The sequence below is a fragment of the Pempheris klunzingeri genome, chromosome 17 (genome assembly GCF_042242105.1).
Source record: "Pempheris klunzingeri isolate RE-2024b chromosome 17, fPemKlu1.hap1, whole genome shotgun sequence".
NCBI lineage: Eukaryota > Metazoa > Chordata > Actinopteri > Acropomatiformes > Pempheridae > Pempheris > Pempheris klunzingeri.
The window spans coordinates 10,422,540-10,438,639 of NC_092028.1; the positions used below are offsets into that span (position 1 = coordinate 10,422,540).

A 16,100-nucleotide genomic window follows, 5' to 3' on the forward strand; every position below is an offset into this window, starting at 1 on the left:
TGACATTTTTGCCGTTCATAGTGATGGATGCAAACTAATGGCTCTGATTTCCCTTCTGTCCATCCTTTACGTCTCCCTATATCTATCCACATAAGGTGCACCTGTCTTGAGTCGCCTTTCCTTCCTGTATTACACCCATATATTCTGTCCATTCAAACCCCACTCTTAATTTCACTTTGTCCTCCATCACCTTGCCCCCCCCCCAACCCTCTTTGCCCTGTGTGCACCCAGATTGTTTTCCACCTTGCCTTCCATCCATCCATCAACCCACCCTCCTCCTCTCCCCCCACCCTAGTGCCCAGCGATCAATACAACTGTTGGGCAGTCAGAACCCTCCCCATGCCACACTGGTCATTGTCACATCATCTTTGCCGGCGGGCTGTAACCTTTCACGATCGTCAGCATCCATCCTCACTGAAGCTCGCCGACCATTACACAGAGCCTATTTGTCACTGCAGCAGGTCAGCCGCACAGCCAATTAAAGCATTTTACCAGGTCTCCTAGATTCAATTACCTGCAGATGACCTCAAACCACGTCCGCCTGCCCTTCGACTACTGTTAGTGCTTTTTTCTCCCTGGATTAAAACACCAGACGTCAGCTAAAATTTTCCCTTGTGCTGTTGGATTACGGGCACTTCAAAGCATATGCGTGTATGTGTCAGAACGACGTGTAGCACATGTGTTGATGAGAGAGAAAGAGAGAGAGAAATACATAGTAATAAATCCAAGGAGAGCAAGCTAGAGAGGTGCCCCGTGCATTGGCAGGCCCCTGGTTTGCTGTAATATACACAGATTAGTCCTTCAGAGGCAGGAACGGCTGCTGATGCTTTGCTGCCTCAGCAGTCGAGTCATGAAAGCAGGGAAGACCCACGTTAAGGAGGGCCCCCTTGAGCCCCCTCGCTCCTTCAGCCGACACCAAAAGGCTCTGTTCTTTGTCTTTCACTGTGGTGACCCCTCCCCCAATCCCTGTCTGCCTCTCTCTTTTAACACCTAGCGACAATCAGGGGGGGGGGCACAGAGCGATTAATGGCACATGCGGCGTGTATCAGGATTTGGTGTGATGACTCACTGCAAATTATCATTGCAGGGTCTGACTGATTTCATCCATGTGGATAAGAAAAATTAAAAAAATACAGTGTGTCGTGAAATGTGAGAGAGAGCACTGGTTTACTTTCCATAAGCCGGGCATGATGAATGAGTCTGATCATTGCTGTGCTGCTGTCTGTCATAGCAATGGAGCCTGGATCATATTACCTTTGTCTGGCGTGGTCATGTTCCCTCACTGAGCAGCTCCCAGACCACAGATACAGTATTTCAGCACTCCACGTTTGAGTCACACTTTTGTGCAATTCACAACCCCCCCCCCCCCCCCACCACCACCACCACACACACACACACACACACTTGGTTTTAATTAACAGGTTTTGTATTTGCTGCAATGATGCATGATCATGTTGTTGATGAGAGAAAAGGGGGGGCCTATCAAAACATTATCATCATTCCTAGCTGATGCTCAGGAACAAAAGCTCTTACTGAAGAAGAAGAAGAAGAAGGAGAAGAAGAAGAAGAAGAAGAACAGGGGGGGTAGATACTTTGTTCCAATGCTGCACACATGAAGCTGAGGCGGAAACAAAACAACATGGTGTGACCACTACTGTATGTGTTTGCATTGCATTCTTACCTGTCCAATGTCACCAACAACGCTCCCGGTACCGTCTATCCTCGGTCTTTTGCACTCCGCCCCGGCTAAGTCAGTCAGGGCAGCGGCTGCCTGAGCGTCGGGCTCCGGGTCTCCTCGCTTCATCCCCCGGACAGCTGCTGGACCCCCGGCCGCGTTTGCATGGGGTCCGGCTGCTGTATCAATGTCTCTTTCCCGGTCCATTATTCCCCGACTAACGGGTAGCATTATAGATGCAACGTCGGTCGACATTAACATTGGACGGCAGACAGTCACCAGTCAAAAGTCTGTTTTTACCTTTTGCCTTCTCCTTTGATTCGCCCACAGCTCGATATTCACAATGGATTCGGCGTTTCACCAAAAGCGTAGATGGCTAATTTTGAGCTGATTTTCATCAATAAAAGGCAGCTTGCACTGTTTATTGTCTAACTTGGCGTTAGCTATTCGAGGCAGAACATTACGGCCATGCCAGGTTTCTGGACAAAGCACATTGAGCACAGTTTCTTTCTCCAAAAAGTAAAACGACGCCGAACAGTGACCTATTTCAATAAAGATCACACGTCCGACTCTTGGATGCCTGACAAGCTAATTAGCTAGCTAACATTAGCTAGCTCGCTAGCATTACATTCCGCTAGCTCCCTTTATAAATGTGGCTCGGAGAGCACACTCTCGCTGCCAATGATAGAAAATGTTGGAAATTAGCTTGGCGTTATACTTCTCCTTAACCGGAGCCAGCCAGTCGCCTCTGTCCTCTCGCCGCTAAATGTGTTTTTGCCTTAAAGCCGTGTGTTGTTCCCAGCAGCCTTTCCCCTGATTTCAGTCCCTTCTTATCGCACTGTCCGCTCCCTCGCCGTGGTCTGCTCTGGATGTGTCTTGGTGTGCGGACTTGGCTGCCGACGAACACGATTTCCCCTGGTCTGAGTCCCAGTTGGTGTAACTCGTAGTGCGAAGGGAGCCCGAGTGAGACTGATCCGCGGTCAGATTTGTCCACGGCCACCGGGCTCAGTCTGAGAGGACAGTGAGCTGAGCTGGTCTGAGGTCTGAAATCTGCCTTTTCCTCTGTCTCCTTCTTTTCCCTAACAGCCCCCCCCCCTCCTGCTCCCCCACTCCCTCACAACCACCACCACTATCACACAGCCCCCGCCCTCACTAATGTCAGTGTTTAGATGAATTAAAATGTAGATGCTGCTGTTTTGATGCTTTTTACTGCCGAAAGATTTGCTAAGAAATGACCTAAGAACAATGACACACAATGGAAATAATAATAACAACAACAACAACAACAACAACAATAATAATAATAATAATAACAACAACAATAATAATAATAATCATCATTGTTGTTGTTATTATTATAATATATAGGCAAATATAAAGTGTGTAAAATAAAGTTTACAGTTTACTGCAGGACTCCAGGGGATATTTCCTATGGTATGTAGTTGTAGAGGAGAGGAGTTATTCATGTATTTTTATTTAATTTTTTTACATGCAATGCCTGCAACACAGTATAATAACACAATATACATTTAGTGTGTGTTTACAAAGAATTCCCAGATTTGGAAATAACATAATGTAATTCCATGAGACATCTCTAAACCAGTGGTTCTCAAACTTGACTGGACTCCCCTCTTTGCATTTAGATGTTTGATTACAGAAAGTGTATTAAAAACAGTGAGCAAAATAGTCATACATTATCTTACTGGGTTACGTATTGATGGAACTATAGTGAAAATAAATTGCTGGCTCACTTTGAAACATCACCAGTTTATAAATTCATGTATATTTCTAATTTCTACGTGTCTCTTTTGGAGCATACTCAGGTCAACTAAATAAAAGCCCTTAAAACCTAAAGAAAATGTTTTAAAAATCAAAAGAGCAGCAAAGTGGCACCTGCAGTCTCTGGGTTGGGTTGTTTTGAGGCAATGATGTGCAGTACAATCATGTTTTTTAATGTTTTTGCGCCCCCTAGTGGGTCTTAACTAACAAAGCGCCTGAAGGGGAGGGCTAGTGCAACTTGAAAGAAAAAGAGAAAAATCACTGCTCACTTGAAAAACTGTTGTCATATAAATCGTACAAAAGCAACACTAGTCAAATATGGCTGCTGTTATTTAAAAAGGTTTATAGAGGAAAAGCTGCAGAAAGTGAGATGGAGGTGAGGGGAGGGGGGGTAATTTAAAAAGAGAAATGCTGTGTCTTGATGCTCTCTCTCTCTCTCTCTCTCTCCCCCTCACACACACACACACACACACACACACACACCTATGTGATAAAATCTGTGCTGATTCCTCACTTCACCTGCCTGCCTCAGAAAAGATGATTGCTGTCACTTTAGACAGACTGCCGGTGTGTAAATGTGTGTGATTGCGTGTGAGCACTGCAGTGTATTGTGTGTATGCGTTTGTGTGTGTTTTTTTCTCTCTCCCTCTGAGTCACTCACTCTATCAACCTCCGTCTCCCTCCTACCACCTGTCCCCCCCCCCGCCACCCACTGAACCTGCAGTGATGGACGACAGTGAGGTCACATCACTCCACACAGCCGCCTGCTTCACTGACGGAGGCTATGAGAGGCCGCACAAGCCATTACTCTCTTAATCCAGCAACAGACCTCACGGGGTATAAAGAGACATTGGTGGTGAAAAATAAACCACAGCGCCCCCAGAAACATCTGTGTGTCAGTGGCACTGTGTATCCCTTTTACAGTTCCCATAGCAGTCTTACACATTGAGTAGTTTTCATTTCTATTTGGACACGTGCTTCTTTTTCCACTGCCAGTGTGTATTCTTGCACATCAGTACTCTGTGGGCAAGAAAAGGTTCATTTGTCACTCAAGAACGGTTTAACACACCCAGACATAGAAGATAGCTTTAGTTCAGAGCTAAAATAATCAGTCCATAGACAAAACATTTGAATTTTTTAACTAGTAAGTGACCTTCTGATATATTTTGATGACGCTCTTATGATTTTAAATCATTTAGAGTCTTTCTCTTCCATTTTCTTTACTCTATGAGTCTCTTTGAATTTATACTCATTGCCCCCAATTTCTTTTGGAAATTTTCATTGTAATTGTTCATAATTTAATCATTCAATTTCAAAATAACCTCTTATATAGGAATGATATCTTTATATATCTTTTTATTTGTGGATTCAAAAATGTCTACTCATCCTATTTCTATCTCTGCCTTCCTTGGCACTGCCACAGTTTTCTCTGATTTATGTTTCCCTTTGCATTGTGTATCTTTTGCGATCATAACCACATTAAAGCCTCCTCATCATGATTATACTTAGCTTTTTCTAACTTACGGCGGTCCTCCTTATTAAGACGCCCATTTTTTTGGGACTTCGCAAGCATTTCTTCCTTTTAAATGTGTTATCGAGATCATTGGTATTCTGTGAAACTGCTGTTATTTCTACTTTCTACTGATACCAATTCCATTTATGCCTTTCACTGCAATGTTTCTCCACAACAGCACCTTACTTATTTCTGTTTTGTCTACATCACCGTTCAGGAGACAGAAAAGAACAAAAATAAGATAGAAAAGCTGAGAAAAAAAATTACCTCCACAAATGCACCCATACTCCATACATCTGGGTTACATAGATATTCACAGTTTTACAGTTTACAAGCCAATCTAATTAGTTGGTGTCACAGCTGCCATGTGGGGTCTATGTCTATTTGTGAGCACAGAGCTTTCTGAGAAACCACCAACACATTCTTAATACCACATTACCAGACTTGTGAGTGTGACCCTGTGTCATGTCCGCTGACACCTTTAACTACTCACACCTACAGGATGGCATACATGAATAGCAGTTTTCGATCAGTAATTGTTTTTCTTTTAAGACTGAAAATGAATGAGACACAATTACCAGTCCATTTATTTTACTCCTTGTAGTTTCTCCATGTACTTTTGTGCACACTTCAGTTCTTAAGCTTGCTCAGTCGGTTGATCAGTCAGTTGGTTGATCAGCCACCGCCCTTTGGTAGCTACACTTAACTGGTGTGTGTGTGTGTGTGTGTGTGTGTGTGTGTGTGTGTGTGTGTGTGTGTATGTGTGTGTGTGTGTAGATAGAGGGTAGGGGGGTGGAGGGGGAGAAGACATGAGTCATTTCTTGTTTCTTGTTTCTTTTCTTTGTCTTAAGTAGTTTCACAATTATCCATAATGTGATGTATTTATGGAAAGTTAGCTGATAAATAAGGTATTCGGCTAGAATGTACTATGTTGCCCTACATTTGTCAGTGAATTACTATTGTATCAGATGAGGTCAAATGCGGTAATATTCACAGTCACAGCTGGCATCTTTCATCCCTTTCACTCTCGTTTCTTTAAGTTTCATTCTACCAGGCCTGTGTCCGCCGCCTCCTCTGCTCATTGGTGCTTCCTCGCGTCAGTCACGCCTCTCAGCCAATGAAATGACTGAGCGAGCCAAAGAGGCGGGGCGTGACACCGATTTGGGGCTGTAAATACAACGCGCAATAGCATCCTAACGTGGATTGTGTCCGTGTGTGTGAGCGTGTCTGTATCTTGTTGGTGTTTCCTCCCTAACAGTAGTCCGAGGAGAAGAACCGCAAAGCCGTCAGCGGACACAGGTATTAATTTATTTCCTCGCTAATGTCGTGTGTAACACCGCTGCTACATTTCTCAACGATGTCGTTAAAAGAAAGGGCGCCGTTAAGGCGTTGGGACGGTTTACTAACTGTTTAATACGCACTTCACGTGGGAAACACCCTAAAACAACCGTAAGAGGTGAAAGTACGTGTGTGTTTTAAATATCTGTACACTCTGCTGGGGAACAGGCCTGCAGGGCTGATGACGTAATTCGTTTATAAACCTTACAGACTTCACAAGTGGACGTAGCATAGCAACCTGCTGGTCGTCATGGCACTGGACGGATGTGGCCTGTTCTGCAAATATGTCCTCTTCATTTTCAACCTCATCTTTGCGGTAAGTAGGTCTGGTTACGATGCTGCGTTCTTCTGGGAGAAAGAAGAAAAACCGCAATTTTAATTTGACCATATTTATTTATTTATTTGTAGGAAAAAAGCTTTTTTTTCGTGGTGGGTTTTTCCCCAAGTGGAATTAAAAGTTGTTCCAGTGCAGTTGAGTCCCATTGGGAGCGTCACTGTCAGCCGAGGTTTCGTTTCTGCTGAATGCCAGCTCAGGTTTCACCTGATGCATTTAATATCCCGGAAAAACAAACACCTGTCATTGGTTAATGACATTCAAGATGAGGGAGAGATGACTTATTCATTTATATCCTATTTCTTTAGTTTTCTTTGTGCTTTTCAGAATCAGAATCAAGTTAATTGCCAATTAGGTTTTCACATACAAGGACTTTGCATTGGTATGTGGTGCAACAATAAACACAATAAGTATAAGACACAGGAATATATAGAAATAGAAATATAGAGAGAGATATAGCGAGTACTGCAAGTCAAAAAGCATAGATGTAAAATAGAAACTGATTTCCTGCCAACTGTTGCTTTGTGATTCAGTGTATTTTTGTTGTTCGAAAGGTGTCGGCCCTAAAAGCTTTTCTTTTTGTTTGCCTAGCTGTCCCACAGTTGTGCACTCAGAAAACATTTTGTGAGGCACGTCTGTTAAGCTGCATGTCCACCTGTTGCTCAGAAGTAACCAAAAATGATCACATCTGTCTCAGTGACGCACAGAACACTAAGGAGGAATATTTGAGGAAGTGAAACCGTGTTGGGTTTTCTGCACCTTCCACACTGTGGTTTTGTTTCATGTCTGTGTTTTGGCAGCTGGTGGGGTTTGCCTTTTTGGGTCTTGGCTTGTGGCTGAGGTTCAGCAACAGCACCAGACCCATCTTCCAAATAGAGGCCCTCAACTCCAGCGCTTTTGTTACGGGTCAGTGCATACGTGCAAATTTCTATCGTCTCTCAAAGACATATTCTCTGATACATATTCAATAACAGACCTGTGTGCCTCTTGTCATTTTCTTCCCCAGCTGTGACTGTGCTGATAGCTCTGGGGTCAGTGATGCTCATTGTGGTTGCGTTCGGAGACTACGGCGCATGCAACGAGAAAAGAGGTGCTCTGCAAGTGGTAAGACTGACTTTCGTAACTTCTTGCAGCCAAGATTTATTTCCTGTTGTGTAATTCCAATAGCATGCCTTACACAAAGGACATACTGTAACTACCGGTGAAGTGAATTTGCATTTATCTAAAACATCTTGTAAAGGAATGATGCGTAGAACAGATCAGTTGACTCCTTGAGATGAAGGGTGACAGCTGATGTGCAGTTTAATAACAAATCAGCTATTATATCAGGACATATTTTGTATAATCAGGAAATACAGTGCACCTACGCTCTGCCTCAGTTCTGAAGTACTGTAAAAGCAACAAGGCCCAACTTTAATTTGACTGTTGACTGTCTACTGTTTCTGTGAATGAGTGATAAGCCATGCATGCAGTGTCAGGGGGTTACTAGCTATATTTCAGATTCAGATCATTAATACATAATAAACCAACAAAAAGATGAATATTAATACGGATCAAGTTAGACTGTAATATCATTTCTTTTGAATGCAGTTGTACTTGTAACAGTATTTCTACACTGTGGTACTGCTTCTTTTACTTAACTAAATGATCGGGGTACTCCTGCCACGAGGTGTTGTGGGTAAATTATGCAGCCGTGATGTTTCAGAGCTCCTCAAAAGACTGAAACATGCAACCAGACACACAACAGAGAGCACAGCAAAGCATATAAACCAATGGGCGTATGCCATGTACAATGAAGAACCAAGGAACACGAGTTAATTGAGTGAACAGGTTGCACGGGTCTTTTTCTAAGAGATTAGAAAGCAAACCATAAATAATTGAGGTGCGGCTCTTTGAGACGACTGGTGAGCTGCTTTCTTTCAGTGACACAATCCCATTTTTCATTCAAGGCCAAGTGTTAAAGACTTTTCTGGTGGATCACTGGTAGAACACAAGTTTCTGTCAGAGGCTTCCAGCATCGGCCACTACTGTGTTATTCCTGTAGTCTTTAGTATTTTTTACAACAAAGGGTTAAAGTAATATGGACAAGTTGTAACTGTTCGTATCTGTTGTCTTTGTACTGCTCCATGTTTTCACTCCTTGCTCAAAAAGATCTCACTGACTTGTTCATTCTTCTTCATCACTACACTGTAACGTTTCTTCCTGAAACCTACAGACATACTTTCCACAGACCTGTAACCACAAAGTATCCAAACTGTTTCACTTTCATGTTGAGAAAAACCCCACAACACACCGGGGAGAAACTAGCCGATGCGAGGGAGGAGTGAGGAATGTAGAGATCCTCTCGTTACTCGTAGCTCTGCCTCTGGCGAGCTCCGTGAATCTTCTGGATTCTGCTCATTTGACCTTTGTCTTTATTTGGCACTCTTTTCATTCGTCATCCTTTCTGAAGGTGACTTCAGATTTGTGCTCTTAAACACACAAAGGCTGGTTATTTCCACCAACACAGTGGGTATAAACTGCTATCAAACAGCAGGGATTTTTAAAAATAAATGCTGCACACAGAGCACATATTTGTTAAAATATCTGTGATTACCTCTAAAAATGTTTCAAATCAGCCTGAACAGGTCAGAAAATCTCTAAATCATTAGTTATCGAATCTAGTCAAGCTATGCAGGTGATATGCCTCAGTGGTCGGGGATATTAATAGATTACATATTACCTCAACATTTTTTAAGATGGCCACCAACCTTTTTATTGGCTTTATGAAAACTCTTAAAATGCTTTGGATTGTATTTTATGTGTGTGTGAGGTGCTCAAAAAATAAATAAATTTGCTTTCATGCACACACACACACACACACACACACAGTAGTGGGCGAACACGGTGGATCAAGCGTCGTACATTTTGTTTTTTCAGTTTGCTTACCTGTTTTGTTAAGGTGTTCTAACTAGCTGTATTGACCTCTTCTGTCCTTTCAGTTCTCGACCCTTCTGGCCATTCTGGCAACAGCTGAAGTCGTTGTCGGGGTGCTCGCTTATTCCAAGAGTGATGAGGTGAGATGGAGATGGAAAAGGAGGATGGCAAATAGAATGAATAAATCAATTAATACCTTGTTTTTACAATTATTGATATTGATATGTTTTTATTTTTATCCCAAGGTTGCACTGAACATCGGGGAGTTCTACAGTAGCATGTATGCTCTGTATTTGACCAACAAAGACCCAGTCATTGGTGCCACGCTCACATTCATCCACAATATGGTAAGCACAAACTCTGTTCCCTTCCTTCCAACTTCATAAAAAAACTGTTTAACTTAAGTCTTGTTTGTTTGAAAGCTTTTTTCAACACAATGCATTTGTAACTTGTGTACTAAAAAAAGTCTGTTTCTATTGATATGGACCTGTAAAGTGTTCAGTATATACAGTTGAGGCCAAAATTATTAGCCCCCCTTGTGAAATCAGACAAAACCCTTGATTTCTCCATGGAAATTGTCATTAACAACAATCGTTTATAGTTTATTTGTTTCCAAAACACAAAGATAAAATGTTCATTAAGTTTGATTAGGATATTTTAATGATGCAATGAGTAGAAACAAGAAAAGGCAAAAATGGCACGGCCAAAATTATTAGCCCCCTGGCCATTAATAGTCAATAGTGTACCCTTTCCGAGCCACAACTGACAACAACCTTTTAGAGTAGTTCTTTACAAGGTTGACACATGTCTCTTGAGGGATTTTGGCCCATTCTTCCAATGCAAATTGTTCCAGCTGGTCCAAATTGCATGGTTTGCGAGCATGGACATTCACTTTGAGCACCCGCCACAGATTCTCTATAGGATTCAGATGTGGGCTCTGTGCGGGCCACTCCAGGACCTTGGTTTTGGTGTCCTTTAAGAACTGTTGGACCAATCTTTGGGTCATTGTCTTGTTGGAAGACCCAGCGACGACCTAAGCCTAGACTAAGAGCAGATTTCTTCATATTATCCCTCAAAATGTCAACATAATTTTCTTTTTTCATGATGCCATGCACCCGAAACAAGGCTCCCTGTGCCTGAGGCTGCAAAACATTCCCACTGCATGATGCTCCCACCACCATGTTTAACTGTGGGAGCGGTGTTCTTAGGGTTGAAGGCCTCTCCCTTTCTTCATCAAACATAAGCAACATCCATGTGTCCAAACAGTTCCAGTTTAGTCTCATCAGACCAAAGGACAGGCTTCCAAAACTCATCTTTAACTTTCAAATGTTCACGGGCAAACCTCAGTCTGGCTCTGATGTGCCGCTCTTTGAGTAAAGGGGTTCTTCTGGGATGATGGCCCTGAAGCCCACCACAACGAAGAGCCCTCACAACTGTGCTCCTTGAAACATCAATTCCAGAAGAGGCAAGGTCAGCAACAATCATCTTGGCAGATGTCCAGGACTTCTTGCTGACATCTCTGACTATTTTCCTCTCCAGAGTTCTTGAAATTTTGCGCTTTCGACCACGCCCGGGTTTGTTTCTTACAGAATTTGTCTTCTTGTACTTAGCAATGATGCAACGTACAGCTGTTCTAGACACTGTAAAACGCCTGGAAATGGCAGTATAGCCTTCCCCCTCATTATGAGCCTCCACTATCTTCTTTCTGAGCTCAAGACTGATTTCCTTTGTCTTTGGCAAGGTGAGTAAGAGTAGTCCCTCTCAATAATGTGTTCAAGTGCCCTGTTTGGAGTCCCTTAAGTAAAGCTCAATGCTGATTGAATGCTCAGGTGTTGTTAGGAAACCAACTGACTGCACAGGTGTGGTTTGAAAGCTGATTGGTTGATTAGGTGTGTTTTGAAAGCAAAAATTCACATGGGGGCTAATGTTTTTGACCATGCCATTTTTCACTATATTTGATATAAAGCAAGCCTAAAAATTTAGTTTACATTCCAAAATGTACCAAAAGCTACTAAATAGCACTGGTGAATGTGTGATTATATCAAGTTTTATCAATGATGCAAACATTGGGCAGAATTCTAGGAAAATGTTCCATAATTCCTGGGGGGCTAATAATTTTGGCCTCAACTGTAAGTAAAAAGACATTTTGAAATAAATAACCATATGAATAAATGGTGTAAAATATGTAAGTGAACCAACAATTTATGGAATTAAAGAGGATTTCATTAAAATTCTATTAATGTTATGTTCAGAAGTCAGTTTTTATTTGATATTTCATTTCACTTTTTATGACAGTGGTACTGTCACCCCCCTCTCACCTTTCAGCCAATCATGTACCACCTGACTCTGAAGACAGCTCAACAGCTGCTACCAAGTTTAGCCAGTTAGCTCCTGTTTGCTGGAGCAACAATCTCGACATTGTTGTGACTCAACCAACATTACTAATGATGTGAAATGTGAGGTTTTGCTGCTCATCACTGTGATCATCTCCCTCTGCTGTAGCTCCACTGCTGTGGAATTACGGGGGTCCCGGTGATCGAGTTTGCTAAAAATACTTGTCCCAAACCAGATGGGTTCATGGAGCACATCGTCATGCCTGTAAGTTGTCGCCAATGAATTCACAACAATGGAAAGTGAATTGCTGTATTCTGTAGACTCTGTGAGAACCCTCTATGCTGTAGCTAACACAGTCTGTCTTGGTCTTCCTACAGAATTGTCCTGCGACCATCATTACCGTCTTTGACAGTAAAGCACCACTGGTGATGGGCATCTTTGTTGGAACTGGAGCTCTCTTGGTAGGCAAACATTTCTACACTTAGACACAGAGAATGAAAGTAATGTTTCAGTTAATGTAGGCTGGTGAATGAAAACATTACATTACACACATTTTATTTACCAAAAACAAATTAATTTGCATTTTCATAAAAAAAAAATGTGAACCAAAGACACAATCAACACACATTTTAATAGTTTTTCTGTGTTTAGAATCAAATGTGAAAAAAGGTAGAATCTGCCCATTCACTTAATACGGATCATGAAGTGCAACAAAACGCAAATAAGAGCAGAGATGGACTATAGATGCAACTGAATTGTGTAAAGCAACCAAGCTAGACAGCTAATCTGAAGACAGATACAGATAATTAGCTTCGTTTTGCCTTGATTGGCTCATAGTCAAAGCAGGTACAGTAGCCCGCAGGGTCAAAGGCAGAGACATATGGCGCTTTTCCATTACACAGTTTCAGCTCTACTTGACTCGACTCGACTTGGTTTTCCATTACAGTAGCGTACCACCTCAAAGTGGGCTGGGTCGTCATAGCAAGACGGCCCGAAACTCCGGTAGCGTCATTTGGATACAGCACAAACAAACACAACTAAGGACACAGAGCATTTGGTTTGCGTGTATCCGTTTACCTCGCTCACAGAAATAATAAAAACGCCCGGTCGCTGTTTCCAGGGTTTTAAAAACGGCGGGTTTGATTCTTGTGAACGAGTCGCTCTCATGACTTGTCCTGTGGCGTCACTCCCTGGCCAATTGGTGGCCTGCAGTATGTTGATGTCACATTTTCACCTTGACTCAGCTCGCTTGGAACCCCGGCCGAGTAGGTACTAAAATAGTACCTGGTACCAGGTACTATCGCTAGTGGAAACACAAAAAGACCAAGTTGAGTCGAGTCGAGTCGAGTAGGTACTAGTGGAAAAGTGCCAAATGTGATATCCTCTAAGAAACATCTGGAGAAGATGAGACTATACTGAAACATTTCATACCAATGGCTCCATTTGGTTGCTTGTCTGTAGATGAGCATAATTGTGCCTTTTGCTCTTGTTCATACAAACAGTGACCATGTTCTAATCATCTGCACCCCTCTGTCTCTCATAATCTATTCTTCTCCTTCTGCCTTGCTTTTCTCTCATCTTCCTCACTCATTGGTTCCCAAAGATCGTAGCTCTGATTTGCAGTACAACCCTCAGTAAAAAGATTTGTCTGTCCGCCTCAGCTCCCCACTACATTGTCCTGACTCACTCTACGTCTGTCGTGACTAACCCTCAACCATCCCAGCATGGATTTGTCTCTCCCTCCTACCCCCACCCTGACCAGGACCCAGTTGTCTTCACACCTCTCACTGTGGCTAACATCCCTGTGGCTAACATCCCTGTGGCTCAGGCTTAGCACACTCTCGTCAGTTTTCACTCTCACGTAGTCTTTATTTTATTCCACAATCGTCTGGCATAGAGAAAACAAATGCATGTTTTTATCCATTCTCTTCTCAGCATGGTCACTGCAGGGTGTCCTCAGCTTTCTTTAAAAAGGAAAAATCCACCCTTAAAAAGCCAAGTTATTGTTAAAACATTACTTCATCTATTGGAACTTTTGTGTCTCTGCGTGTTTTGTTTGTTTCCACAGATTATCAGCCACATGCTGGTGGTGGTGATTTAAAGACGTGTCAGCTGTTTGACAGCAATGGCTTCTGATTAAGCTAATCATTTTGCACATATTTTCAACAATCATCCGTCACTATTTAACTCTCCTCCACCAACTTCTACCCCATTAGCAGTGCCACCAGTAAATGAAGCGGTTACAGTTCAAAAATTCATATCAGGGCTGGATTTTTCCTTTGAGTGTCAACGTATTCCTCATTGAACATTTCACATTAACCCTAACGTTTTACACGAGCTTCTCTTTATGTGGCTGCATGCAGGTTGGTAGGAGGGGCTTGTAAAATAAACCACTACTCTGTCTTTACTCATTCTGTCTTATCCTGGAGGTGATAAACAGTGAAGCAGGTTGTTCACCACACAGCCCTTTGTCCCATCCTGCTCTTTACTTCCCTACTTCCCTCCCTCTGTGTGTTTGCATGACAGATTATTGCCCTGGTCTGCGCCACTATCCTCCTGAAACAGACCAAGAGAGCCCAGCAGGAGATCAGTGCTTTTTATTCCACAGTGTATTAAGAGGAAGATTCACTTTTCAACGCAAACCCCCCCCCCCAATGCTTCATCAAAGAAGACCACCGCTGGAATTCAGGCTCAACAAACAAATGTTTACAGATTTTCTGTGTGTGAACTACTTAGAACTGAACTGAACCAGCATTGTGCTAAAAATTGCATTTAATTTCTTAAAATGTTACATCATGCTAATAACTTGGTCCAGTGTCAGTAGAAGAAACCTGAAACAAATACCTGCAGTGTTCAGAGCTGTTGAAAACCATAAATGTTTTATTGTGCTATTTAAAAAAAAAAAGATAAAACCCTGCAGTGACTCTTGGAGAAATGGATGTTGCTTTTAATTAGCCATTATTCATCTAGCTAGAAACTGTCACAGCTAGACAGCATGAGCTTCCCAGCTCGACAGGCCTCTAGATCATTGTGGGCACATGATAAGTAACCTGAGGACAAGACCCCCCCCATTTATTTCATAACAACCCCCATTAGGAAGAGAACACACACTTTGTTTGTTTAAGTCAACCAAGCACATGTAGCTTTGTACCTTTTTAGCAGTTTTGTGGCAGCGTTAAAACTCAGAGTCACTGTTGGAGTTAAAAATTCATGGATGTAAAAGGGATTTTCTTTAAAAATCAAAAAAAAGAAAAAATCTTTAAAAAACATTTCATATGCTTTTTCATAAGCTCAAACCTTGATATGGCTCATCACATTTTTAACGGTCGTGTCCTGAGTGAGGGACGTCGGGCTGTAAGCACTGGACTTCCTTGTTACTGCTAGTTCATTTTAAAATGATACGATGTGTAATGTTACAGAGGTACACTAGAATAATGTTTCCGTTGCCGTAATTTTAGCAAAGACATTCCATTTGATTTCTTCTGTTCACAATGGGTGTCAAGGGGGCACGGGACTGGTCAGAAAAAGTCGAGCACCTTGTTGAGTGTGACAGAATTACTGTGCTGGCTTTCCTTAGTCATTATGTTCTGTTTGAGGCTGTTAAACTGATTGTATCAACATATCAAGTGAAATGCTTTAGCGCTGCTGTGAATCATTACGTAAAGGCAGGTGTGATACTGAGGGAAGCACCTTTCCAGTAGCCGGTTTTACAGTTCTTCTGTTTCATTCCTGCCAAAAGCTTCTGTGAGTAGAAAGTACGTTAAGTGTCCCATTTATAGAGAAAACAGCTGGACGCCTTGAATTGCTTTTTTTCTTTTCTCTGTACTAACTGTTGCATTGCACAGTATTGTTTGTAAGCTCAGCTTTTTTAATAAATCTTCCATAGAAGGCTTTTCCCCTCATCTGCATGTGGTATTTCCATAAAAAACAAAAAATAGAGTACAGTTTTGTAAAAGTGTTTATTCCATTGCTCACACATCACTGTCAGGACCTATGAGGGGAAAAAAAGAGGCCAAAGCTGATGGTCACATTTTTACACATTTCCAGTTTGTTTCTTCTGTTGGCTTTCAGCAGACCATTTCAGCTCCTTGTAAAGCTCTGCGTTTTTGTGCAATGCTAATTAAAGTAAAATGAAACTATGCAGCCACAATATATTTAGTCATTTGAAGGAATCCACCTGCACAGTATTTGTGTCACAAATATTCAGTGAA

The 16,100-nt window shown here is 42.2% G+C and overlaps 2 protein-coding genes across 3 annotated transcripts in view; one reads left to right on the forward strand and one right to left on the reverse strand.

Moving 5' to 3' along the window:
- The window catches only part of LOC139216456 (RNA binding protein fox-1 homolog 2-like), a 42,695-nt gene extending 39,935 nt beyond the window's left edge, over positions 1 to 2,760 (reverse strand). The window contains exon 1 of the mRNA XM_070847575.1: positions 1,682 to 2,760. Coding sequence (XP_070703676.1) covers positions 1,682 to 1,936 — 255 coding nt within the window. The 5' untranslated portion in view covers positions 1,937 to 2,760. The remainder of the gene's footprint in view (positions 1 to 1,681) is intronic.
- Positions 2,761 to 5,979: 3,219 nt separating this feature from the next.
- Positions 5,980 to 15,791, forward strand: LOC139216175 (CD9 antigen-like). 2 transcript variants are annotated; one of them, XM_070847236.1, is made up of 9 exons: positions 5,980 to 6,266; positions 6,516 to 6,621; positions 7,440 to 7,545; positions 7,646 to 7,743; positions 9,621 to 9,695; positions 9,801 to 9,902; positions 12,058 to 12,153; positions 12,267 to 12,350; positions 14,416 to 15,791. In XM_070847236.1, exons 2-9 carry the CDS (start codon positions 6,556 to 6,558, stop codon positions 14,503 to 14,505), a joined length of 717 nt encoding a protein of 238 aa, XP_070703337.1. In that variant the 5' UTR covers positions 5,980 to 6,266; positions 6,516 to 6,555; the 3' UTR covers positions 14,506 to 15,791. The 2 variants fall into 2 exon arrangements, with proteins under 2 accessions (XP_070703337.1, XP_070703336.1); XM_070847235.1 differs by having other exon boundaries at positions 13,493 to 14,531.
- Positions 15,792 to 16,100: the final 309 nt, after the last annotated feature.